Source organism: Myotis myotis, unplaced genomic scaffold (genome assembly GCF_014108235.1).
Source record: "Myotis myotis isolate mMyoMyo1 unplaced genomic scaffold, mMyoMyo1.p scaffold_m19_p_7, whole genome shotgun sequence".
NCBI lineage: Eukaryota > Metazoa > Chordata > Mammalia > Chiroptera > Vespertilionidae > Myotis > Myotis myotis.
Genome location: NW_023416379.1, coordinates 2,327,229 through 2,352,723, shown reverse-complemented (window position 1 = coordinate 2,352,723; position 25,495 = coordinate 2,327,229). Strand labels below are relative to the sequence as shown.

General features: G+C 45.1%; 1 protein-coding gene and 1 long non-coding RNA gene across 13 annotated transcripts in view; one reads left to right on the top strand and one right to left on the bottom strand.

Moving 5' to 3' along the window:
- Nucleotides 1-387: 387 nt before the first annotated feature.
- Nucleotides 388-5,855, bottom strand: LOC118660575. Its single transcript, XR_004968977.1, has 3 exons — nucleotides 5,358-5,855; nucleotides 3,557-4,031; nucleotides 388-1,238 (listed from the first exon to the last, which is right to left on the bottom strand). It is a non-coding gene; the product is annotated as an uncharacterized LOC118660575 (long non-coding RNA).
- Nucleotides 5,856-6,547: 692 nt separating this feature from the next.
- The window catches only part of QKI (QKI, KH domain containing RNA binding), a 136,898-nt gene continuing 117,950 nt past the window's right edge, over nucleotides 6,548-25,495 (top strand). For 8 of the 12 annotated variants that reach the window (XR_004968679.1, XM_036316012.1, XM_036316007.1 and 5 more), the window contains exon 1: nucleotides 6,793-7,072. Coding sequence is in view for 10 of the 12 variants with exons in the window: in XM_036316012.1 (XP_036171905.1) it covers nucleotides 6,931-7,072 (142 nt within the window). In the remaining 2 variants the exon portion in view is untranslated. Of the gene's footprint in view, nucleotides 7,073-25,495 lie in introns of all 12 variants that reach the window. The other 4 variants (XR_004968680.1, XM_036316016.1, XM_036316018.1 and 1 more) reach the window with 2 other exon arrangements.

Genomic DNA, 25,495 nt, shown 5'->3' with positions numbered 1-25,495 from the left:
CCCTCACTGTGCTGAGAGCGCTGGCTTTCAGACCGTTACAGGCTCGGGACGATGGGTGCTCTGGGCCTGTTGCCCCAAAAGGCGTGCTTCCTGTGGAGGGAGACAGACCTGGCATCGCAAGCACTTCTCAGGAACCACCGAGTCACACAGCAAGCCGGTTCCCAGGCTCCCGGGGGCCCGGCCCGACCCTCCTCCTGCTCTGCCCCTGTCCGGAGGCCGGGTCCCAGAGGCCCCTGTTTACTCAGCTCCGTGTCCTGGGCTGTGAGCCGCTTGCACAGCTGCTTGCCCGTCCTACAGCCCGCGCATGTCTGTGTGCTGCTTTCTTTGTTTTTGTCGCTCGTTCAAACACGGGGTTATTGAAAGTAATTATTTATAAGGCCACTTGTAAAGCGTTTTTAAAGCGAGGGCAGAAGAGAGGAGCCTGGACACTGCCCTCCAGGAATGTCTGCTCTCCCGGAGGCGAGTTTCCCCCCAGGCGCGCTAGCTGCAGGGTTTTAGTGCCCTGCTTTTTATTAAGTTGTAATATGGTGTGTGTTCTTAAGGATTTGATTTAATCCTTTCAAAGTTATAAAAATGTAACATCTTTCAGTCAAATTTATTGTTCAAGGGAAACAAAAATGCGTTAACAAATGTTTTATTTTAATAAGGAGTACAAAGTCGAACACAGACCATTTTTTAACACATTTCTTATTGCCGCGACATCACCATGTGGACAAGTGGCTATCCCAGACACAGGAATTAAATCACAGCCCGGTCTACTTGCCGACAGGATGAGAACATCTTATTCAGAATCACAGGCTTAGAAAGATTTCCATGACCGCTGTGTTTGAACCTCAGAGAGACCGAGGGATTTACTCAGTGTTGCACGGCTCACTGGGATGGGACTCTCCTAGTGCCGTGGTCGGCAAGCTGCGGCTCGCGAGCCACCTGCGGCTCCTTGGCCCCTTGAGTGTGGCTCTTCCTAAGCCTTAGGAGTACCTGAATTAAGTTAACAACAATGTACCTGCCTATATAGTTTCAGTTTAAAAAATTTGGCTCTCAAAAGAAATTTCAGTCGTTGTACTGTTGATATTTGGCTCTGTTGACTCATGCGTTTGCCGAACACTGTGACCTAGTGGACTAATAAGGCCTTTTTATACCCAGCCCAGCATCTTTTCCCGATCTGACACCAGCAGTATTCCAATTAGCGCACAGAGCTTCATGTTGGAAAAGATTCAACATCACCACGGGTTAGAGTCCTGAAAAAAGAAAAGACTCAAAGGTAACAGCTCTTGGGGTGCACAGAGGTCACTTACAGGAAGGCCAGCATCGTGCCAGCCACCACTCAGGGCTCGGAAGGTCTGGTGTCCATCTTGTCCCCAGGGTTTACTAGCTGTGTCACGAGAGTCACGTCACTTCGCTAACTCTCTGAGCCTCGACTTCACTGTAAATGGGGGTAATCATTAACTCGGAGCTGCTGTGCATGCAGTGGGGGTAATTAATAACTGAAGTGCCCGGCAGTTTGTAGGGACTCCCAAATGGCAGCCCTCTTTTGTCTCTCCTGCCCCACGCGGAAGTCTGTTTAGAAAGCAAGAATATAGAGAAACTACTGGAAAAATGCACGTTCAGGTATAAGTTAAATTTTAGTAAAGGATAAAGGCACTTGATTAAATGCCTAGGACATGAGTAGACAATTCCTTTGCTCCTGAAATGTTTCCTTGCCTTACTTATTTAAAATGAACACAGAGATTATGAACCAAACAGTTTCTCTTTAACGTGTGAAAAAAAATCCAGGCACAGGTTCACCCTGAAGGCACCAGATCCCGAAGGAAATAAACGGGTCAGCCCCGTCCAGGGACACGCTGGGCACTGGTCTGCAATCATAAACTATAGATCGCCTGGCAGCCGATCAAAACAAAATGCATTCTCAGTGCTCTCTGATTCATATAATAACAGACCATTATTCCTAGCTAATGTTTCTGTTTAAATGTGGGATGAAGGTTGGATTACACGCACAGGAGCCCGCCTCTCGGCCGAGAAGCTTTTTGCCTCTAACGTTTCATTTAGGGTCAAATGTGTGGAACCCGACCCGGTCAGTTAACGTTTAACCGCTGTGCCGTGGTGTAAGCTCCATGTTAGTATCACACCGGCAGCCATGTAGTGGTTTACAAGCAGCACAGCCGGCATCAGGATGGCGGAGGGAGCGCCTCCCATTTGACCAGGCTTGTACTTGCGCTATCAGGTATCGGCGTGCTCACTCAACAGAGCCCATCTGACTGTTTTATTAACTTCCTTGTATCAAAAAAATTCCTATTGTCAACGGCGGGGGAAAAAAGGAGACATATGTAATACTCTTTGTAATACTTTAAACAATAAAACAATAAAAAAAAATTCCTACGTCTTCTCTCCATGAACACTTTAGCTTGGCATTCGAGGCCGAACAAAACCTGGCATCTACTACTCTCAGAGGAGATTCCTGCCCGAAGCCCGCACGTCCCCCTTCCCGCATTTCCGCCACCCGCCCTACGCTTTCCTCCCTGGGAACCTGGGCTGTTGCTCAGGCCTGAGTTGGACGTGTCCTGAGCAGTCTGGCCTCGGCTCCCCGCCTGGAATGCAGTGTTCATTTCCATTCCCACAGCATTTTGTCTTTAGCATTTACTGTTACCAGTTAACTTTTTAAAAATACATGTTTTTATTATTGATAGTATTACAGATACCTCCCACTTGCCCCCCTCCCCTCCCTCCATCCCCTAACTAGTTAACTACTTTTCATCTGTGTAGGACATTAATGCTCAGCTTAGCCCCAGCGAGCTGTGGGGTTAATGACGGGTACTTCAATATTTCCTGATGAAGATATTCACACTTACAATGTGCCATTTCAGCTTTTTAAATAGACCTATGAGCCCTATCATAATTTAAAAGAAGCCTCCAGAAATCTATGAAGGCAATAAACAAAGATTTACTTTACAGAGACTGGGAATGCCCTATTCCCTTTTAGAAAAAGCTAAGGATTGTGATTTTTTGAAAGAACGTTTGAGACAAAAAGCCATCAAATGTTGATTCTTAAGTCCAAGGAACATGTGAGTTCCTGTAAGAACTTCACGGTGATGGAAACACAATGTTTGGAAAGACTGTAATGTTATGTTTGAAATGTGAAGAATAGCAATAAGCAAAGAGAGTCAAATGGAAGAGAACCTGTGAATTACTGATGTCAGGAATGGAACCATTTTTAGGGTCAACATATTAGAGGACGTCCTTTTTCACAAAAAACGTTGTTATACGGATTTTCAACTGGAAGCTCACCCATAGACATGTTCTGCGTACATTGTAACTTGTCAATATCGTAATAAGATGATGTTTGTATAAAGAAGTGACGTGGGGAAGGACTCTGCATGGCTCCTGGTGCACGACCAGCACCTGACACCATCTTGGAACGTATTTTTAATGGTCCCTACACGAACCACATGCCGGCCTAGGCGCTGGGAGTTACGCATAGAACAGAATTAAGTCCTGGCTCTCAGGGAGCTGACAGTGGGGGCGGGGATGGGGGTGGGAGGGTGGTGACAGACAAACTTACCCGTAGACAGAATGTGTCAGGAGGAAATAAATGTTATAAAAGCAACTAGAAGGAGGGTAAGGCGACAATAAGGAGGCCGTGTGTTCCCTCCGGTGTGGCTCACTGCGGTGGCAGAACACCTGGAGCGGCCTTGCCGGCCTGTGGGCAAGGAGAGGAAACACCAAGTGCAGAGCCCAGCTAAGTCAGGAGGAGTTCTTACTTCCCCTTTTCCTTGAGATTCAGACAGAAAGAGCTGCTGCGGAAGGGAAGCTTGGCATAAGCTCGTGCCCTGGAAATCCCGGGTCCCCCTGCTCGCCTGTTTCGGGGTGGGAGAGGGGCTCCAGCCACCTTGACAGGGGAGGCAGTGGACATCAGGTCAGCAAGGGGTCAGCGGGTCGGAGCACCCTGGGGCTCCAGGCCTTGCTGAGGTCCGGGTTTTTCATTGGAGGGGGAGCCAAAGAACGGTGAGCAGAGCGGTGAGGCGATCCATCTGAATCTGAAAAGGGAATACACAGTAACCCGTCAAATGCAGTTCCCGTCAGAGTTTTAATACACGGGAAGTGAATACTGCCTAACATGTTCTTTTTTTTTTTTTAAATATATATTTTATTGATTTTTTTTAAAGAGAGGAAGGGAGAGGGATAGAGAGAAACATCAATGAGAGAGAAACATCGATCAGCTGCCTCCTGCACACTCCCCAAAGGGGATGTGCCCGCAACCAAGGTGCATGCCCTTGACCGGAATCGAACCTGGGACCCTTCAGTCTGCAGGCCGACGCTCTATCCACTGAGCCAAACCGGTTAGGGCCTGCCTAACATGTTCTTAACATAGAGCGGGTGAGCTATGTGACATCCCAGTTTCCATGGGTCAGACGCGGTCAAACACTGTCCACAGTTCAGTGCGACTTACTGGACAGGGCGAGCAGAAGGGCAAAGAATGAGGGCTCTGAATAAAATATGAGTGGTTCTGAATCCCAGATCCAGGACTCATGAGCTGTGTAGTCTTGGGCCGGTGATTTAACCCCCTTCTGCTTGGGTTTCCTGTTGTGTGAAAGGGGGATACAGCGTGCCCCAAGCCACAGGCTGAACTGAAGGTTAAGAGTTAAACATGTACAGCATTGATTTAGCACAGGGCCTAGGAGGTTAGTGTAAGAAGTGAACCCAGTAAGAAGGCCGGTGGAATCTTTGACACTCGCAGCTCAAATGAATACCTTACCACCTGAACCCTTCAAACGACCCACCATGTTGCCAGGTACTGAAGAAGCATACCCACTTTAGAGACAAACGCTTTCAGATATAATTATTATTTCTTATATCCACCCAATCGGTCCTTTAAGCAGGCAATTAGCACCCGAATATCCTATGGCTCTTAGCGACGGATGGCTGTCGGACAACTTAAAACAGTTGAGTGCAATGGTTTAACTCCGCCTGCCAAGGCAATTCCATTTCCTCCATCAAACCTGGCTTAATTTAGAAAGCGAGCTCAGTGTTTTCCAGACGAGCAGGCCAGAAGTTACTCGCCACTCAGAGCATGTCTGAGATTCGCTTAGGAGCTTAATGCAACTCAACCTCAACAGCGTTCCTAGGAATGTGCGGGAAGCAAGTTCGCAGTTAAACACGGCAGAGACGATTACCAGCCATCTCCGGGGGGCGTGACCCTCACAGGGTCCATGGGGGTGGTAAGCAGCTCGGGTCTACGCGGTCAATGGCACGCGTCCTAAGGGGCTGGCAGGACACGCACACCCAGCAGCTGATGGCATCCGGGGAGACCTGTTCGCGGCAGCTGGGAAGGCTCCCCCACCAACAGGGCTGCCGGAACCCACCTGGCTGCGGGGAACCCGCCTGCCCGCCACGCGTGTATATATCCCCGCAAGTTCGCACATGCAAATGGTGGCTTTCGCGGGGCCGGAAACCGGGCACGGGCGCTTTCCTTCTTTCTTTTCTACGCGGCGGCTGCATTTTGTGGCTGGACACCGAGCCGCCACGGAGCAGAACCCTGCAAGCGCCATTCGGGACCCTCCGGGTTTCGTGCGCACTCCGGGCCCGGGCTGTGGCTTTCGGGATACCGGGCGGCGGCCGCCCAGCACGCCCCGTGCCCGGCCAGGTCGCGGCATGCGCGGCGGCGACGCCGTCGGGGCGACCAGGCGCGCCCACGCGGGACCCGCTGCTGCTCCGGGAGCCGGAGGACGGGGTTGGGGGACGGGGTCGTCGCGCGCTCCCACCCACGACCCGCGGCAGCCGGCGCCCCCCGCGATCCAGTCGGAGGCGACCAGGCCCGCAGACACGTCCCAGCCGCGGCCTGGGAGCTAGGACCCCCCCGCCTCCCGGCCCCGCCCCTCGGGGTCCCTTGGGCTCCGCACCCCGCGCCCCGCTCGGGGCGCCCCCTCCGGCCCCGGCCCGGCCCCTCCCGGCCCCACGCAGGCGCGCCAGGCCCCTCCCATCCCCCACCGCGCGGGGCCCGGGTGGGGGCGGGGCGACCCTCGGAAGGGGCGTGGCCTCCGGCCCCGACGCGCGCACGCGCTCTCGCCCCTCACGGCTACGTGTCGGGCCACGTGACGACCACCCCTCAAGTCCCCCGTGAAGCAACAGGACGTTAAAAAAAATCAAAAGAGGGTTTTTTTGTGGGGCGGCGGGGAGGGCGGGAGAGGCTCTTCCACACGGTCGCGCGGGAGGGGCATGCGGCCGGGCGGCGGCGTCCGGGGGCGCGTCCTGCGGGGAGTCCCCGTCCCCTAGCGCCCGCCCGCCCGCGGCAGCCCCCCCCGCCCTCCGCGCCCGCCCGCGGCGGCGACCCCGGCGCGGCCCAGCGCCCACCCGCGGGAGGAGCCGGCCGGCGGCCCGGGCGGGCGGGGCGGGGGAGGAGCGAGCCGCCGGCCCCGCTAACGGCCGCCCTGCGCGGCCCCGCCCGCCGCCCGCCCCCGGCCGCCCCTCCCCCCGCCGCCGCGGGCAGCGCCGCCTGAACTGAGGCGAACTCCGCCGCCAAGTGAGTGAGGAGGCGGCGGCGGGAGGAGGAGGAAGAGGAGGAGCGCGGTCGGAGCGCGGCGGCAGCGGCACAGCGGCGCCCGGCGAGACCCCGACCCGCGGCGCAGGCGGCGGCCGAGCGGGCGCGACCGGCCAGCGAGCGGCGGCGGCGGCGGCGGCGGCCGGTCTTCCTCGTCCGGCGCCGAGCGGCCCGCGGAGACCCGCCTCCCCGCCGCCTCGAGAGGGAGCCGCGCCGAGCGGGCGGGCGGGCGGGCGGCCCGGAGCCGCGGCGGAAAGTGCCTGCGGGGCGGGGGCGCGCGGTCCGGCCGCCCGGCGCGGGAGCAGCGGAGCGGGACGCCGAGTCCCGAGCGGCCGGCGGCCGGGGCTCCCCGCCCCTCCCTCCTCGCGGGCGGCGGCGTGCGCGGCGGAGCCTGGAACATGGTCGGGGAGATGGAAGCCAAGGAGAAGCCCAAGCCCACGCCGGATTACCTGATGCAGCTCATGAACGACAAGAAGCTCATGAGCAGCCTCCCCAACTTCTGCGGCATCTTCAACCACCTCGAGCGGCTGCTGGACGAGGGTGAGCGGCGGGGGCCGGGGCCGGGGCCGGGCGGGCGGGAGGCGGCGCGGGGCCGGGGCCGGGCGGGCGGGCGGGACTCGCGGCGGGACGCCACCCGGACCCCGCGCCGGGACCCCGCGCCCCCCGGTGGGCGCCGGCGAGCTGGGCGGGCCGCCCGGGGAGGAGCCCGGCCCGCGCCCCCGGGCGCCTGAAGGACACGGCGCGGGCCGCTCCCGGGGGCTCCCCGGGGACGCGGGGCTCCGGCGCGGGCCGGCGGCGCTTTGTTGGAGTTTGCGCCGCGCGGACGCCGGAGGGAGCCGCGGGCGGGGCGGGGCGGGCGGCCGCCGGGCGCGGGGGCCTTTGTTTGGGGAAGCGGCGCCGCGGGACGAACTTCCCGGGGCCCGGCCGGGGCGCCGCGCGGGCCGAGTTCCGGCAACTTCGCGGGGGCGCTCGGGACGCGCCCGCGGCTTCGGGACGGGACCCGGCGGCGAAGGGGGCGAGGGAGCCGGGGGCGGGGGGCGCCGCGGGCGGCGGCGGCTCGGGGCTCGGGGCTCGGGGCTCCGGTCCGGCCGCCAGTCCCGCAGCCGCGCCCGAGGGTCCGCTGGGCTCCGGGCCGCGCGCTTCTGCGGGGGTGGCAGCGGGCAGCGGGCGCTCGGCGGGACCGGGAGCTGTTCGGGGTGGGGGACAATGGCTCTGGGTCCCACCGGGCCTGGGCGGGGGCTTCTCCCCGCGGCGCCGGGCCAGGGGCCGAGGCCGAGAGCCGGTGTCAGTGCAGATAAAAGGCCCGACCCGTTCCCGTGATGAACATGGTTCCCGAAGAACCGGAGCCCCGTGGCCGGGAAGCCGGGCCGACAGCCCTGAAAGTGCGAACAGGTCCCGCCGAGCCCTCGCCGCGCTGGCGCCGCGGCCCGAGCGCGACCCTGTTGGACGGCCGCCCGGTCGGCACGGCGAGCCCCTCCCGCGGCCGGAGACCCGCTGTCCCTTTAAGGGGCTGCTGTTCGCGGCACTTGAAGGATCGTGGAGGCAGAAAACTTTCTGGAATGTCAAAAAAAAAAAAAAAAAAAAAAAGCTGGCCGCCGCCGCCGCGGCCTTCCCCGTGCGGGCGCGAGGGGGCGCCCGTCGTCCTGGTCAGCGGGAGGCTGGTCGGAGCCGAGGGCTGGACTCCCCCCGGTCCTTGCGGACGGGACTCCGCGGGCACGCCGCCCGAGTTACACCCGCGCCCGCAGACTCCGATCACACTCAAACTCGGCTCACACTCAGCTCACACTCACACTCACACTCAGACACAGCTACCCTCCTCCCGCCGCGGGTGCGGGGCCGCGGGAGCGGCGGGGCCGGTTCCGTGACGGCGGTTCCTTCCTGGGAGCGGGCAGCCTGTAGGGACGGGAACGTGAACACAGGCCGGGCGATGTTGAGGGTTCAATCCTGTGACGTTGCTCTCCCTGAGTTAAGATCTTGAATTCAGTCTAATGGCATGAGATTATTTTTAAAGCACTTATGCGCATTATGTTAAAAAGTAAAGAACGAGAGCCTCTGATTAGTTCTAAAATGCTTCCATGTTCCTGTGTTGATCTAAAACTTCCGATAATTGGGGTTTGTTCTCTGTTAGGAAGTTGCTAACCTTGGACTAGATCATTTTAACCTCCTAAGTCTAAAATTCTAGTTCTGTCATTGCCTCAAACAAATGTTTGTTCATTTCGCTGTGGCTGGACATAGTGCCTGTTGGAGTGTTAAATGCCGGGCAGGTAGTGGAGGGCGATAGGTCCTAGGGAGCGTGGTTGGTTGGTTTGGTGTGGACGTGGTTAACCGTCAGCGCCGGCAGAAAGGCGCTTCCCCGTGGAGCCGGGCCTCTGAGGCCGAGTGGGAAGCGGGTTTATCAGCACAAACGCAGGAAAGGGGCTGTTTCTCGGGTGGATCAGCTGCTTCCCGTCATTGTTGGCCTCACTGTCAACTCCATTGGCCTCAAGGAAAAGCTGGTTTCTGAAGCATCACTTTTGTTTTCGTGCCGGTTATTTCGTTCTGAAATTTGGCCAGGGGGGCTTCCCCCCTTTGTGGCCTGTCACTGTCCAAAACAAATTCATCAGGACTTCTGTTTGGGATTAGGGGTTACATTTTCCTTTGGCTGGAAAATTCTTTTTCAATTTAGATAAAACTGTGAATTTTACTTGAGTGATTATTTTAATCACGGTACTGTACTTAGTTCCGTTAGGTGTAGTTTCTGGTAATTAGACATTTTGAGAATTTTGCATTTTTGAAGTTACATTTTAAAACATTTTTCAAAAGTAAGCTTTAAAGATTTTTGCTTGTCAGTGTGAGAATGCTTATTTGGCGAGTTCCACATTTGAGATTGAGGCTCTGGATTTCCTTCGTGGATTCACGCCGGGATGCTTTAGACAAGGGTTTTAATTCCAGGCCAGGTTAGCCTTCGCCTGCGCTTGGACTGTGGACCCTCTTTTGGGGGAGGGGGGAGGGGTGTCAGACCTTCCTCCCAGGCTCTTCAGCATGGTTGCTTTTTAAAGTTGTGAGCACATTCTAAGTTGGAACCGTCATATAAATGTCATATAAATATAAAGGGTGTACCTTAGTTGATAATTCTAGTACTTAAGAATCTTTTATTGAAGATAGGGATGATGACAGATAAAACCCAGGCCTTAAAATCTAAACTACTCCCTCTTCCGGGAGTTTTCAACTGAACTTTGGGAATATCCATGGGAAAGAGCAGTTATTATGAGGTTGTGTATTGTTTGATTTTTGCTTTTTTAAACATTTGTCAGGAAAATGAAACTTAAGCAGTAACAGTACCTGAATGAAAATTCGGTTTTTATAAACTATTGCAATTTACAATTGAGAAGAATTTTATTGAAAAATTAAATCAATTTGACTTAAAAATTCCAAATAGGGGAAAATGGAGAGCTAGGGATTTTAAAACCAGATTTTGAGTTTTTTATTTTTTAGGCAGAGGGGATGTTAAAGCTGCTGGTAATGAGAATTAACATGTATAATGTGGTTTATGAGGAAGGCCAGCCTAAATCTTTTTATTGTGAATATCTGAAAAATTTGTGTGTGGCTTAGAAAAAGAGCAAATGTGTTAGATTAGATTCTGCCATTACTGGTTTGGAAAATGCATTTTCATTTTCTCATGCTCTTTTTTTGGCGGGGGTGGGGGGGTGGGCATTATACATTCCCTTTTTTACCTCAACTTACTCGGCTCTCCCTTAAAAGTGGGGGGGCAAAAGTATTTTAAATTAAAACCTGCTTTGCCAGTTAACATTTTTCCATGCTGATGTTTACTTCCACTTATTATGCATTCATTGTTGAGTGTATTAAACCCTTAATTTTCTAACATCATTTTTAATTTTTTTTTTTTTTAAATTTTGCTTCTCTACAATAATTTTAGTTTAAAATTTAAGTGGCTAATAGTTGGTATTGCGAGGCCTCTTGCTGTATACATTTATACTTAAGGTTTAGGGTTTTCTTTCCAGATGGATTGTTGACAGTAATCAGTATCTGTGACAAACAGATTTTACTTAAGTTAAAGCAATTAATGTATATTTTTAATCAGTCTGTTTTTCAGGAGCAAAGATTTTGCTTTTGTACACAGTTCTTTGAATTAGTAGTAATAAGAAGGAAGCCAATATTTATAATCAGTTCTTTCCATTGTCCTTTTTTCTCCTCACCCAGGAGGTGTCACCAAATGTATAAAATAATAATGGGAGTAATTTCTATCATAGACCATTTATTCAACATTCATTCTGTATTTTTGAAGCTTAACTCCCCCACAGGCAGAATATGTATTCAAATACTGTGAGGCAGAAGGTGACTCCTTTTTTAAACTTTATCCAGTTTACATGTTTTGTAGTAAAAAGCTATACTCCCCAGGATATCATGTGATGGAGTTCATAGAAATAGGTCTCTTTGCTAATTGCATTTTCTAGTATGTTTGGTATGAGCATTTTTCTAAAATGGCTTTGGGAATATCAGTGAAAACAAGCCGACTTTTTAAATATTGTGCACACATATTTCTGTTATTAGCTCCTCACTAAATCATTGTCCTGAAGCTGATTGAAGTCATCCTTTTTCCATAAGGACAAGCAGTTTTGATTTGCTTCTTGAGGGATAATAGAGTGCTGCAACAGAAGACTCCAGTATTGCCCTATCCCTATGCTTCGACCTTGTCTTATTGAGGCCCGATACTCCTTTTTGAGGCCAGGATACTTAGATCTGTAAGGTTTTTGTTTTAGAGAATTACACCAGTTTGATCATAGGGACAGCTTTTAATAATCTGGAATGGAACTACATTTTAATTTTCTTGCAGTTCCATGTAGTTAATACAATTTGTTTGATTTATGGTGTACTTACAAGTAAAACTTGCCTTTCTCAGTTGGAGATGGAGAATGCTGTGCCATTGTTGGTTATATTTGTTGATAACATAAACACAGCCCACTGAGCAACTTTCGGTTGTTGGTCTGCCAACTATTGTGAAGGTACCCGAGGTCTGCTTTGGCCAGCGGGTAGGGCTAGTGCGTGGGCCCATGTCAGGAAGTCATAATTGGAATTATGTGTCAATTTTTTACTTACATAGTGACAGGACTTAATTATTCTTGGGCCCCTCTATTTTTTGACATTAAGACAGTTCATTGTGAATTTTAAGTGCAATAAGTTATTTTTCCCTTAATGAGAACTTTTAGGGGATGCTTATACAAACCCTTTTAAAAATTGACATTTCAGTTTTGGGGCCCAGAATAGCTACATTGTTTGATGTCCAAGATTTTTACAGCTTTATTTTCATTTGTCAGCAAAAATAGCATCAAACTTTTCAGTATGAGCACAGTTTGTTAGTGCAATGAAATGTGACTGGGGCGGGGCTAAAAATATTAATACTTTTCCTCTCACTTTCTAAGTTCTAGCTGGGCAAATTAAGCTAAGAGACATTACCAGGAGACAATCAGATTTTAAATACATGTATGTGGGGAATTCACACAAGCATGAGAATTCCAGAGACGGGAGGCCACATTGGGATTCATATTTGGACATTGGGAGGCATTTTGGACAAGAGTAAAGGGGGGAAGACGGGTATTAGGGTTCATAATTTAGAAAGGGCCATTTAGAGGTAGTTGAGGAAGAGCTGAACACAGATGGCAGGGAAATTCTTGTAGGCAACTCAGAAACCATGGCACACAGGACCCGTCCAGCTAACCGGGCCCTGTCTGAAGCCCCTCTGTCCACCGCACTTAATTTAAATGAGGCTCAGGCTGCATCCTGAGATTCCCTCCCTGGAGCAGGTTCTTATACCTGAATCTCTTGGGCAGGAAAGAAGGGAGGGCAAAGGTGCTTTCTCAGTCTTGTTTCTTAATAATCAACTTTGAATCAATATCCTCGAAGGCAGCTACGGGCGGCAAAACGTTGGTTCCTTTCAGCTATAGATACAACCCAAATCTGTGTTGGGTATTACTCTCTATGTAGTTATCCTGCTTTCACATTGTGATATTATCTTTTCTTGTCTGTCTACCCTGTTAAAATTAGTTTCCTGAGGATGCCCACCTCAGCCTGTGACATGTACACTCTCAGATGTTTGTTGAATTAATAAATTAGGTTGACACTTTATGTTCTTTTTTATTTCTAGTTCCTCTAAAAATATGGGACTAAGCAAATTGTATAACAATTGGTGATGGTTTTGGCAATTAGAAAAAAATGACTTTTTTTCTTAGAAGTGACATTTTTTAGAAATCTTACAATATTATTTACAGTAATTGCCCTCAGGAACTTAATTTTACTTTGCTACTATTGGTGTGAATGAGAATTAGAAAGATAAAATCGCATAAGTAGCAGTTTCTAGCCAGTTCTTACACAAAGCATGTCATTCCATAAGTAGAGAAAGGCTCTCAGTGCCCATTTCAGTTCTTGAAAGTTTTGTCATTTATGGAATTACATAGATCAGTGTTTTCCCTAGACAGTTGCCTACAAATGTCAACTTTCAACCGATATGTAGGCCTTGTACTCTGTGCAAAGCACAATAAATAGGAAAGGTGCCCGTCCGTAAGTGCTGCTTTGCTGTGTTCAGGATAAAAAAAGACTATCTGAATGGTTTTAGTTAGAAGAAAGCTGAGTTTAAACTCATGCGGCAGTTACAGTAATTTAACACAGTAGCAATTTTTTAAAGCACAGGTGTTTCAAGCTAATTTGAAACCGTGCCATTACTTAGAAAATAAATTGAAATTTTCAGTTAACTGAAACTTAACCCTTTTAAAAGGAGTATATTTTTCTGCTTTAGTCTTAACAGTGTTTTAAATAAATGTCATGAGTGTTTAACAATATAGATTGTACTAGTTAAGTGATTTGTGCAGAAGTCTTATAATTAACAACTTAATGTTTTCACCATTTCTTCAGTTTCCTGAAGCAGAAAGTCTAGTTTGAAAATCCAACCATCCTATCAAGTCTAACAAAATAAAATGTTGTTTGTTTGTAATGCTGCTTCATACATTGATTCTAACCTAGTTTTATTAAACTAAATTTGGTGACTTGAATCAGTTTGCTGTACCATTTCTATTACATTATTTATGATAAAGCAGAATTTGTCAGTTAGTATGTTTTTCAAGGGTATCAAAGTGTCAGGAAAACAACAAAATGCAAAGATGGGCCCATTTTATATGGCCATGGGAATAAGGAAGAAGGCATGTGTGCAAGCGTACATGTGTGTAATGGGGAACGGGCAGTGGGTGGCACTCATGCTGGCCTTGAAATCCTCGGGAGTGGGTGCTGAGGATGGCGAAGTTCCGAAACAAGGTAGGCTTTGGAAGTGATGAATTATCTGCATGGCCCCAGGATTAAAATGATTATATAGCAACAGTGTAAAGGGGAGTGGATCTTAAGTAAACACCTTGCTTTTTGCTTTTGTGCAGGACAAGGTATTGTAAGGGCATGACCCCTGGTCAGTTACAAATTATTGGGGGAGCCCTTGGCTTTTGAGCTAAATTAACAGATTAAAATATATTGGAAAATTGAATATAAAAAATATGTAAGTGGACATATATTTACTACATTTAAGGGAAATGGGAAAATGCATGGTAAAAGCAAACGCATTACTTGAAACCTGCTTTCATTACCTCTTAATGTCATAATATTTTATGGGTTCTCAAAAGTGTTTTATAAAGAGTACATGAAGAGATGTATATATGAAAACCTGAAAAGTAATAGGAAAGATAACTTTTTAAAGGAAAGTTAAAGTCATGGAAGATCATGGAATTTCAGAACTGCAAGGAACCGGAGAGTCCTGGGATGCTATTCTCATTTCCCAGGTGCAGGACCGAGGTCTAGAGGGGTTGTGACTTGTCTAAATCACAGGGCAAGATAGCGCCAGAGCTGGAGCTAGGTGCTCAGTGCTGCGGTGCGATCTGTTGGGTGAATGTGCCTGCCGCATAGGTGAAGCGAGAAGAAAAGCCCAGAGGGGTTCCATGTGCCAAGAACTGCTGAGGCCTCAGGTTGTGAACATGAAGAAAAGGCAGATGGGGGTTTGCTTCATTCTGTGATATGTGGAACTTGAGCAAATGCTGATCAGATTCTTGGACTAGAATGTAGTTGTTGTTTTTTTAATGGTAAATCTTTATAGTTAAGAGGCTGAAAGTGAGAAAGAAAGTAAAGGCATTTTTAGAGATTTAAACTCATTCACTTAAAAGTTCTTAGTAACCAAAGGATAGAGTCTTAGCTCTTTAAATAATATGGTACAGATAAATCTAGTATGTATTTAGTATTGTTGCTGTTATTACTACAATAACAATTTAATTAACTATGCAAGGAAATTTAACATTCTGACTGGAAGATTTAATGTAGAAGTTTAACATTGATTGCTAGGTGATTCATATCAGTAAGGTATTATACTTGCATCAGTTTAGATTAGTGTAGGGTGATTTATCAGGTAGCAACTTTGAAGAGTGACCGCTAGGAGGTGGATGATGCTGAATTGAGTAGAAATGGGAGCTGCCCTAGGTAGCCACTGCATCCATTCCTGATGCCTGCATCTGAAGCATGGACCGTTTCTTTCAAGTGTGTTCAAAACAAGTATAAAGTACAGTTCTTTGCATGCTGTATTACGGCCATTGTATCCCTCTGATAGAATCGATGCTATGTGATGGCAGGTGAATAAGATTTTTAAGAAGAAATACAAATGTCAAATCAAGGCCAAATACAGTTACTCTGTAATAAACTGCACCTAATCCTCTACTATTGCTATTGCAACTACCATTATTGCAGTTATGCTCCCGTTGTGCTGACGGGCACTCAGGTGTCAGTTCTGTAGATGTGTGTATACATGTGCACACGGGAGCCAGCACACAGATGAAGACGAATTTGTCTTTCTGTCTACAAGGAGCAAAGTGGTAAACGTTTTTTTGACGAGTAGACCTGGGTTCAAATTATGACTTTGCAGTTAGCTAATTATTTGGTCACCTTGGACAAGATATCTAACCTCAGTTGCCCTGCTAACCTCAAATCAAAGTACTCAGAGGCTACAGAGTATCATATGCAGAAGAGTCTCCCACTGTAAGGCAGCATGTTTTGGTAGGGTTGGTAATCAGACACAGGAATTTATAGGGAATAAGAAGAAAACAGAGGCTGTTTTTCCATCTGTGCAGGAGAATCACTCACGACAGTCACTGGGATAGTTCCGAAGTCCCTTTGAGCTGAAGTTTCCAGTAAGGTTTTGTTGGGAAGTGGAACCTGAATTGGTATTAATACTTGGTAGGACTTACTGAGTGACTGGGAGGGTGGCAGGGAAGTGCAGCAGTGTCACACAGTGGTAACGGGAAATTGAAAGACTTTGGGGAATGGCAAATGCATGTGGAGAATTAGAGCCAGAAGGAGGCGAGAGCCCTGTTGCAGTGGACCCTGAGTGCCAGGATGAAGAGTGTACATTTTATTCTAGTTTTGAAAGGAAATGCTGAAGGCTTAGGTTATATCAGGGTGTCATAATGGCTCTGGGGTAAACTAACAACAGTGCATAGAGTAGCTCCAGCTGGGTGGCTCTCTCTGTTGGTTGGAGTATCGTCCCCTACAAAGAATGGTCATAGGTTTGATTCCCAATCAGGGCATCTACCCAGGTTGCAGGTTCAATCCCTGGTCTGCCCCTGCAGGAGGCAACCAATCGATGTTTCACTCGCACATTGATGTTCTTTGCTCTCTCCCTCTCCCTTTTTCTAAAATCAATAAAAGCATGTCCTCTGTGAGGATTAAAAAAAAAAAAAGTAAAACATTATCTTAGAAAAAAAGAGTATAGAATATATGGGTTCAGGGAAGTAGAAATTGGACACTGTGAAGAGCTAAGATAAAATGTTAATAAAAATATATTTTGAGCTTTCTGTATTTTAAGTGTAAACTCTAGAGGTTTTTGAGAGATGTACTTTAAGTAAAAATAAACATACACACATTGTTTATTTCTTACCCACAGATTCTGTCTGTATTCATACTGCAGTATTAAAGATGTCGGGCTCATTTAGCTGTCAGCTCAATTTTTGATTACTTAGATTTGAGCTTTCATTTCTCTGAATTAAAGAGAATTGAAGAAATTCTTCGTTTGAGGGAATTTTAGGAATTCTTAAGTTAGTTGGACTTGGAGAAAATTTTGTCCCAACCTCACTTATCTATTGTGAAATCTGGGTGTTATAAAAGTACAATGTAGACTTTCTGAGAACTTTATACTACACTCATCATCCATTTTACTTTAATTATATTTATTTTTTAATGTTGATTGTTTTAAGTCAATTAGAAATATCTGACATTTCATCTCTAAATGTTTATATATCTTTAAGTGCTAGCATTCTCCTACATAGTGACATCACAGAGCCAAATGGGTTAATCCTACATGTGGTGTAATAGCCAGTCCATACTCAGATTTATGTAGTTTTCCCTAAAAATGTAACTGCCTTGTCCAAACCAGAAGCTGACTGTGGAACTCTCATTTAATCTGGTTCTTAGGACTGTAAGTCTTAAGTCTAGAACCTCCTCTTTTTTTCCGACACTGACTGATAAACTTCCTTGCCATTGGGGCTTGATTCTTTATCCCTGTGTATACAATACTTTGGAAGTTAGGTCTAAAGGAATGAGTAGGTTCAGGTGTCACGTCATAGGTAATCCAAAGTTGGGTATTCAAGAGGTAACATTTTTTTTTGTTGTTTGTTTGTTTTTACCAGCAGGGAATATATTGCTATTCTAAAATAATTTTCCAATGGAAAAGCCAGATCGACGCTTATTCTTATTAATTGTCGGTTGGTTCTCAAAGTAAAGTTGATTTGCTGCTGCCTCAAATGGTGACTAAGGACTTTCCTCTTTCTCTTTCAAGATCATCCTAAGGGCTCCTAGATTTTCATAGACTTACTATGTTCACTAGACCACAGTTACTCTTTTTGATGTGCCAATTGCCAGGACTTTGGCCAGCTGTGATCTACCTGGCTCCTGTGTCTATTGAAATCTGACTTTGTGGAACAGCTTGCTATCCCAACCTCATTGGTACCTTCCCTGCCCCACAGCTAGACTTGGCCATTTCTCCGAAGTTCTTTTTATTGGGAGTGTTGTTAGAGATGGGAGTGTAGGCACTAAACCTGTTCCTTGCTGTCAGGGGAGGTTACTTTTAGGCTACTTTCTGTGGTTGGAGCCAGACAGTATTGATATTAAAATTCATGAATTCATGTTTGTATTTTCAATTCAATTTTAGCATTACATTTTATTTTATAATCCTATCTTTCTACCACCACCATAATAACATGATTTCTGACAGTGACAGTATTACTTAATAAACCTTACCATACAATATGAGGAAAATACTTTTAAAATAATATTAATAGCCCAGTGGTTGAGTGTTGACCCATGAACCAGGAGGTCATGGTTCAGTTACTGGTTAGGGCATTTGTCTGGGTTTCAGGCTCCATCCCCAGTGTGGGGCATGCAGGAGATAGCCAAACCATGATTCTCTCTCATCATTGATGCTTTCTCTCTCTCTCTCTCTCTCTCTCTCTCTCTCTCTCTCTCTCTCTCTCTCTCTCTCTCTCGCCCTTTCTCCCTCTCCCTCTCCCCCTCTCCCTCTCCCTCTCCCTCTCCCTCTCCCTCCCTCCCTCTCCCTCCTCCCCTTTAAAATCAATAAAAATATATTTTAAAATAATATTAATAATAGTAAAATACTGAATATGTTTAAACTTTTAAAATACATTTTAGACACGTTACAAATTATAGATGCAGCCAGTGACCTCTTGTTCTTCTAATTTGATGACATTTAAGAATCAAACTTAAAAATGCATACACAAAATAGGCCTTTGCCTAAAAAAATATAAAATTTAAGAATATTATATTATTTTTGTTGGCCTTACTCTGTCTATACTAAGTGTTTATTTTTTACTGATTTTTTTTTTTTTTTTTTTTTTTTTTACCTTGTGATGTCACTTATTGGCAGAGTTCTTTTGTTGTACTGATTGCTTTTACCCCATGTTCAGCAGGAGTTAGAGGAAATGTACATATATTTTAAAATCAGGACTTAGTGTTTTTTATGGAGATAAAAAAGTTTTGTGTAGACTAGTACTTAGTATCTTCAGCATGATGAATAGAAAAAAGAGAACATAATAGGCCAATTGTTTTAATTTGGTGAATTCTTCTGCAGAATGTTGGTAAAAAAAAAAGTATAGCTGTTGACGCTTTTAAAGTCCTATGAGGTAAGAGAAAATCCCAAGGTAGAAATCAAGTATTAACATTTTGTTTCTAAGTAGTTGTAAAATTTCTACTCGAAAGTTTTTATCCTTAAGAACTTTTAATAGTAAGGAAGTTATGTTCCAGCAGATGGTGATATTAGTACACAAAAGACAGTGTTTAGTGATTAAACTGTATTCAGAAACAGCCCTTCGGCTACAATAGGATTTTTTTCTCCTTTAAATTGTAAGGAGAAGAGTTGATTAGGAATATGACTGATAGCTGTTACTGAGTTTAGTATTTGAGGAGGCATGTAAATCAGTTGTGATACTACTTTAAAGAACTTGTCTTTTTCAGAGACTGTATGTGAGTATGTTGACTTCATAAAATATAACTGGTTTAGGATACTCTTTCTGGTCTTTACAGCTTAGTTTGGAGGGTTTTGTTTGTTTTGGCAGGGGACTGAGTCCAGTCTGCTTAAAGGTATCTTATTTGTATATTATCTTTGCAATTTTAAAGTCTTGAACAGATGATTGATTTCTGTTGAATAATACAAGTCAGAAGATAATGTGTGCCAGAGTTTACTATTACATGTTATTTGAAGAGTAATCTCTTTAGGGGATTATAGTTTTATTGTAGTAATAAAAAATTATCAGCAGTATAAAGGTTATCTTATCTCACTTTATTATAGTTTACAGCATTCCTTGTCAGTTGTTTTAGTTAGGTAAATATTGTATATTTTGCTTTAAAATATGCCTTAACAGTTGTCGAAGAAATTGCTTACTTAAGTTCCTTCTTAGATATGATTTGGAAGTATATGTTTTTGTTAATAACATCTAAGTTATATTTTCCTAGTTTTTGAGCTTTTTAAAATTGCCAAGTCAGATAAATGCCCCCTTTTCCCTCAGTTACTTGGAATTGAATTCAGGCATGGGAGAATATGTATGTCCTCTTTGTTTCTATGTAGAGGACTAGGGGTGAAGACATTCTTTGGATCCCTTTGTAGGACTGCCCCCCCCCCCCCCCCACACATACACACTGTTCTTTTTCTCTTTTTCATTATTACTAAAATGTAGAGAATTGGAGATGCAGACATTTTCAATTCACTTGTGGCAGTAGCATGATTTGTGGTCTCTGAATTCTGGGAAAGGTAGTGGTGAAAGTAGAGAGGTATATTGTCTTTGAACCTTTGAATTTTATATTTTTTTTAGGCAAAGGCCTATTTTGTGTATGCATTTTTAAGTTTGATTCTTAAAGTCTTTTGAGCATTTATAAGAAGTTTAGTTACTCTGAGTAATCATTAAAAAATGTGTTGTAATAAAGAGCTACACACATTTGTTTTATTGTTATCGTTAAGTGTTTTTGATGGAAAAACTCTAAAATGTATTACTTAAAAAATGAAAGTCACCCATAATTCACTGATGATCACTCTTAACATTGTGATGGAATTTTTCTAGTTGCTTTCCCCCCTCTACTTGGGTATATAATAACATTTGGATTCTATTGTACTACTATCTTTGTATTTCTTAAAAAAATAGATTGCATCATGAGCATTCCCATCTGCCATTTCATATTCTTTGACAATATATTTTTATGATAGCATAGTTTTCATCTTAGAGTAATAATTTACTGAACCGTTCTCTATTGGACATACCACTTTGTTTTCAGGAAGCTTGTGTGATATGAAATGGTTTCAGAAGATTATTACTCACTGCAAAGCCTGAAGTCACGAAGTATTGTAACTAGGTCCTGTGACTACCAAGCTCTTTTACTTTTGCAATGCGATTAATTGGAAATAAGCATTCTATGCTGCATTCCAGTGGTGATTACTATTACATGACATGTAAATTTTTTTATTAATGTCAGTTGCATATCTTACATTAGTTTTTAATGACATATTTATTTGAAATTTTTTATGCTATTTGAAAATGTTTGAATGCATGCTGTATTGTATGTCAGGTGTAAGAAATACAACAAAGTTTCAGATTCTTTTCCTGCCTTTCAGTTGTCTGAGTAGTAGAGTAAATAGTACAAAAAGAAAAGTAGTATAAGGTAATATAAACATACCAAGAGAGAGCTGGAGACTGATGCCAGAGGTCACTTGAGGCTGGAGCGGTTATGGCATGTTTCAGAAAAGGTAAAGTTTCATCTGGCTCTTGCGGCGGGGAGATAGGATTGAAGTGGAGAAAGAGGTAAGGAAGTAGGGTTCTAGACACAGGGAACAGTTTCCTTGAATGTGAGAACGTTTCAAGTAGGAAAAGAAAGGCATTCCCTGCTGTAGAAAGCTTTAGATGCCCTGCTGCCTATTGATAATGGCAGACTCATTGATATTTTTCTCTTACTTGACTCCCTGTTTCTGCTTAGTATGTATTGTATAAAATGATAGATTGTTATGGTAACTGCACATTGTCAGTTTTTCTTATTCTTGACTTCCCAACTCCCTGTATTTTGCTACCTAATTTCTATTCTAACTATTTAAAAAATCAGTGTATACTTTGGGTTTTCTATTCTGTTTCCGTACTACATTTGGATTTACTTAACTCTTTATTATGATGCCATTTCTTTTAGTTTTTTTCTCTGTGTATGTTGGTGATGTGTTGGGGTCGGGTGCATGGAAGAAGAGGTACATCTGAATTAGTGAATGTGTGAGTTGCTGCGTATTTTGGTCCATGGGGTATGGCCTGAGTCTAGCCCTATGCCTGCCTTTCATCATCCTCGCCTTTTGCTTTTCCTCTAATGCAGTGGTTCTCAACCTTCCTAAGGCCACGACCCTTTAATACAGTTCCTCATGTTGTGGTGACCCCCAACCATAAAATTATTTTCGTTGCTACTTCATAACTGTGATTTTGCTACTGTTATGAATCGTAATGTAAATATCTGATATGCAGGATGTATTTAGGCGACCCCTGTGAAAGGGTCGTTCGACCCCCAAAGGGGTTGCGACCCACAGGTTGAGAACTGCTGCTCTAATGGCTTGCAAAACTGCAATTTTAGGTTGGAAGGGAGAGATTGAAGTGGCTCATTTAACTCTGAGTTGATGGAGGGTTTAGGAACATGTCTGCTAAGTGTGTTCCGTGCAGTGTTGGCCTCTTGAGGTGGGCTGAGAACCAGGGTTCTGCAGTCCAAGTGCTGCAGCCACCTTTTGTGGAATCAGCATGTGTTGACAGGTGAAAAATATCCAGGATTCTGCAGTAAAGAAAGCGAAGTTGATTTAACTGACTTTTTCTGGAATTACTTGGTAAAAAGGAATGCCTGCCTGCCTGCCTGCCTGCCTGCCTGCCCGCCCGCCCGCCCGCCCTCCCTTCCTTCCTTCCTTCCTTCTTTTTTTTTGGAGCTAATGGTCTAACCCAGGGGTGGGCAAACTTTTTGACTCGAGGGCCACAATGGGTTCTTAAACTGGACCGGAGGGCCGGAACAAAAGAATGGATGGAGTGTTTGTGTGAACTAATATAAATTCAAAGTAAACGTCATTACATAAAAGGGTACGGTCTTTTTTTTTTTTTTAGTTTTATTCATTTCAAATGGGCCGAATTCGGCCCGCGGGCCGTAGTTTGCCCACGGCTGGTCTAAGGATACATTATGGGAAATATTAGAAGGATTATGAAGAGCTGTGGATCCTAGGGGAGGAGGGTTTAAATAATAATTGTTTGGGAATCCTATTTTTTAATGAGAATTCTGGTTCAAGTCAGATCAAAGTACCCTTTGAAAAAAGTAGTTAAATTTCATTTAGTTGGGGATTATTTCAAATTTTATCTAAAAGGAATCAAGAAAAACTGCCCTTTTTGGTTTTAAGTATATAACAGTTCAGGCAAAAGGTTTCAATAGCAACTTCTGTTTTAATTCAGTGTATTGTTATTTAAGTAAAAATTTGAACTTGCTGTTTTAAAACATATGATTCTCCAAATGAAAGAAAGTTAATGTAGAATCCCAACAATGTAAACATAAAATTGAAAATACTTTGAAATAGATATGCATAGAAAAAATACGTTCATGTTCTAGCATATGCCTGACTTAAGCATAAATTTTTTTAAACTTGGGAACTGTTAGGTGAAGAGGAATTGTTAAATTTTGAAAAGAAAACTATTTACATTTGTTAGATTGCAGTAGTTTACAGCTGTTAGTCATAATAAAATGACGTTTTGATGAGATTTAGTTTTCAGCAGCCTTTACAAAGCAGGAAGTACAAGGGTAGATGGTAGAATAACATTTGACCTGGAAGGCGCAAAGGATTTTTATAAAGAATAATTTGTGTCTTTGTTCAAGGAAAAAAAACCTATAATTTTGAGGTTTTACATCTGGAATGGATCTTAGAGATCACAGTTCCATTCTTTCATTGTATATGTCAATGCAGTTTATTTACAAAGGGTATAAAGAAATTTTACATATTAGAAACAGCTTGTTTGAGGAATGGTTGCTCATTTGGCTCTTGTGACAGAAATATACTTGTATGTGATATTAGCCAGTCAGAATATCTCTGGATCTGATCTGCTCTATGGAGAATTATGTCGTGACTGATAATATATGTGATGTGACTACTTTCTGATGTGAGTAGCTTTAATTATTTACATTTTATTTCATTTCTTGAAATACCTAGCCAGGGTATTTTTAACTTTTCTTCTAAATAAGAAAAAATCAAGTATGGAATGCACAGAGTGATAGGTCATTAAATTATACAAGTCAAAGGCAAAAGACTCTCCTAGCTTCATGGTACTCTTCATTAGCCTTCTCCAGCAGGCTGAATCTAGGTCTAGGAGCGGCTTAGTGTACCTTTACATAAGAACTTTCACTGTCCATATTTTACACAACAAATACTTGTTAGCATAAGCTATTCATTTTCCCCAATTCTTCATAGGTTTAGGTCAGTGGTCGGCAAACTCATTAGTCAACAGAGCCAAATATCAGCAGTACAACGATTGAAATTTCTTTTGAGAGCCAAATTTTTTAAACTTAAAACTATATAGGTAGGTACATTGTTATTAACTTATTAACTAAGGCTTAGGAAGAGCCACACTCAAGGGGCCAAAGAGCCGCATGTGGCTCGCGAGCCGCAGTTTGCCGACCACCGGTTTAGGTCATTTGTCCTAGAATAATGTGATAAAAGACTAAGACAAAGATAAGGGAAAGTAGGAAGGCTATTTGTCTTCTAAATATTCAGTTTAGATCCTCATTGGTAGACTAGTAGGTGTTTGTGTTGATGTTCCAAACAGGTTGTAGTTTCATCGGCTAGTGTAGGTCTGTCTAAATTCTGAAGGGTGATTAATTTAGTGGAGATGCCTCTAAAAAAATGCTTGGCTGTTCTAACACTCTTGATTTTCTTATTGAAATATATTAACTGAACATGAGAAGTATATCATAGCAGCAGTTTTATCTTGTTGCATGGTGACTGCCAGATGTGTCTCAGCTGTCCAGATTTGTCTCAAGTTGTCCAAATTTTTAGTTACTTTATTTATGGATGTTTAAAGGTGGATGGGTTGGGGCCTGAGAAGGGAGAAAGAGTAAAAGTATTGAAGCAAGTGGTGATAATTAAGAGGATTCTCAAAGTAGAAGTCTTTGATTTTGAGAATCAGGAGTCTCTTTGATAATATTATTTATTGAATAACAGGTACATACATCCTGACAGTATAAACTAGAAAAATGTTATATATATGATCCAGAAAAAGTATGCATCTTAAATTTTTTAAATACTACCTGTAAAGAATTATATATTATGTACATACACACATATTTAGACTAGAGGCCCGGTGCATGGATTCATGCACTGGTGGGATCCCTTGGCCTGGCCTGTGCCCTCTCACAATCCGGAATCCCTTGGGGGATGTTGGACTGCCGGTTTTGGCCTGATCCCTGTAGGCTAGGCCGAGGGACCCCACTGGTGTGTGAATCTGTGCATCGGGCTAGTTTCGACCCGATCCCCGAAGGCCAGGCTGAGGGCCTCTAGTATGCATATAAGATCTTTGGTTAATCTCTTCTCACTCTCCCCCTCCCCCTTCCCTCTGAGATTCATCAGTCTGTCCCATGTTTCCATGCTTGTGCATTGAACATCTACCCCCTGGTGGTCAGTGTGCGTCATAGTTACCGGTTGAACGGTTGGACACTTAGCATATTAGCCTTTTATATATAAAGACTAGTAGCCTGGTGCACAAAATTCATGCACTGGGGGTGGGGGGGGAGGGGCCCCTCAGTCTGGCCTTCACCCTCTCCAATCTGAGACCCCTCAGGGAATGTCCAACTACCTGTTTGTGCCCACACTTTTAACAGATAACAGCTCCATTGTTGTTTCTTTCTTATACTTAAAACCATTGGAATTAGTAGGTATTCAAAGTGTGTATACATTTTGGGGGGACACCCTGTATATCTCTAGTCAGCGGTGAAAGAAACCAACAGCAGATTTGGAACCCCCAGACAGGGAACCTCGCTCACTCCCCACATGTCTCTCCACTTCACTTTCCACCTTTGTGGGCAGCAGGAGAATCAATGTTTTCTCTCATTAATTCGGAAAAGCACGTCCTGTCACCCGCTGCCCGGCAGGAGTGCGCTAGACCCCAAGCAAGCGAGGCTCAGTCAGGGCAGCCTTCGCTCATGGGTGCTGGCACCCAAAGTGCACATTCCTCCTCTACAGTCGCCCCGACTATCCCACTGTTTCACTGAGAGGACGGAATTCCTCTCAGCCTCTGGGTTCTTGATCTTGAACACTGACCGAAGGCACCTCAGCGAGGGCCGCCCGTGCCCACCAGGTGTGTCTATCTGCACCTGCTCCCGCCTGAGCACCTGCATTAACCC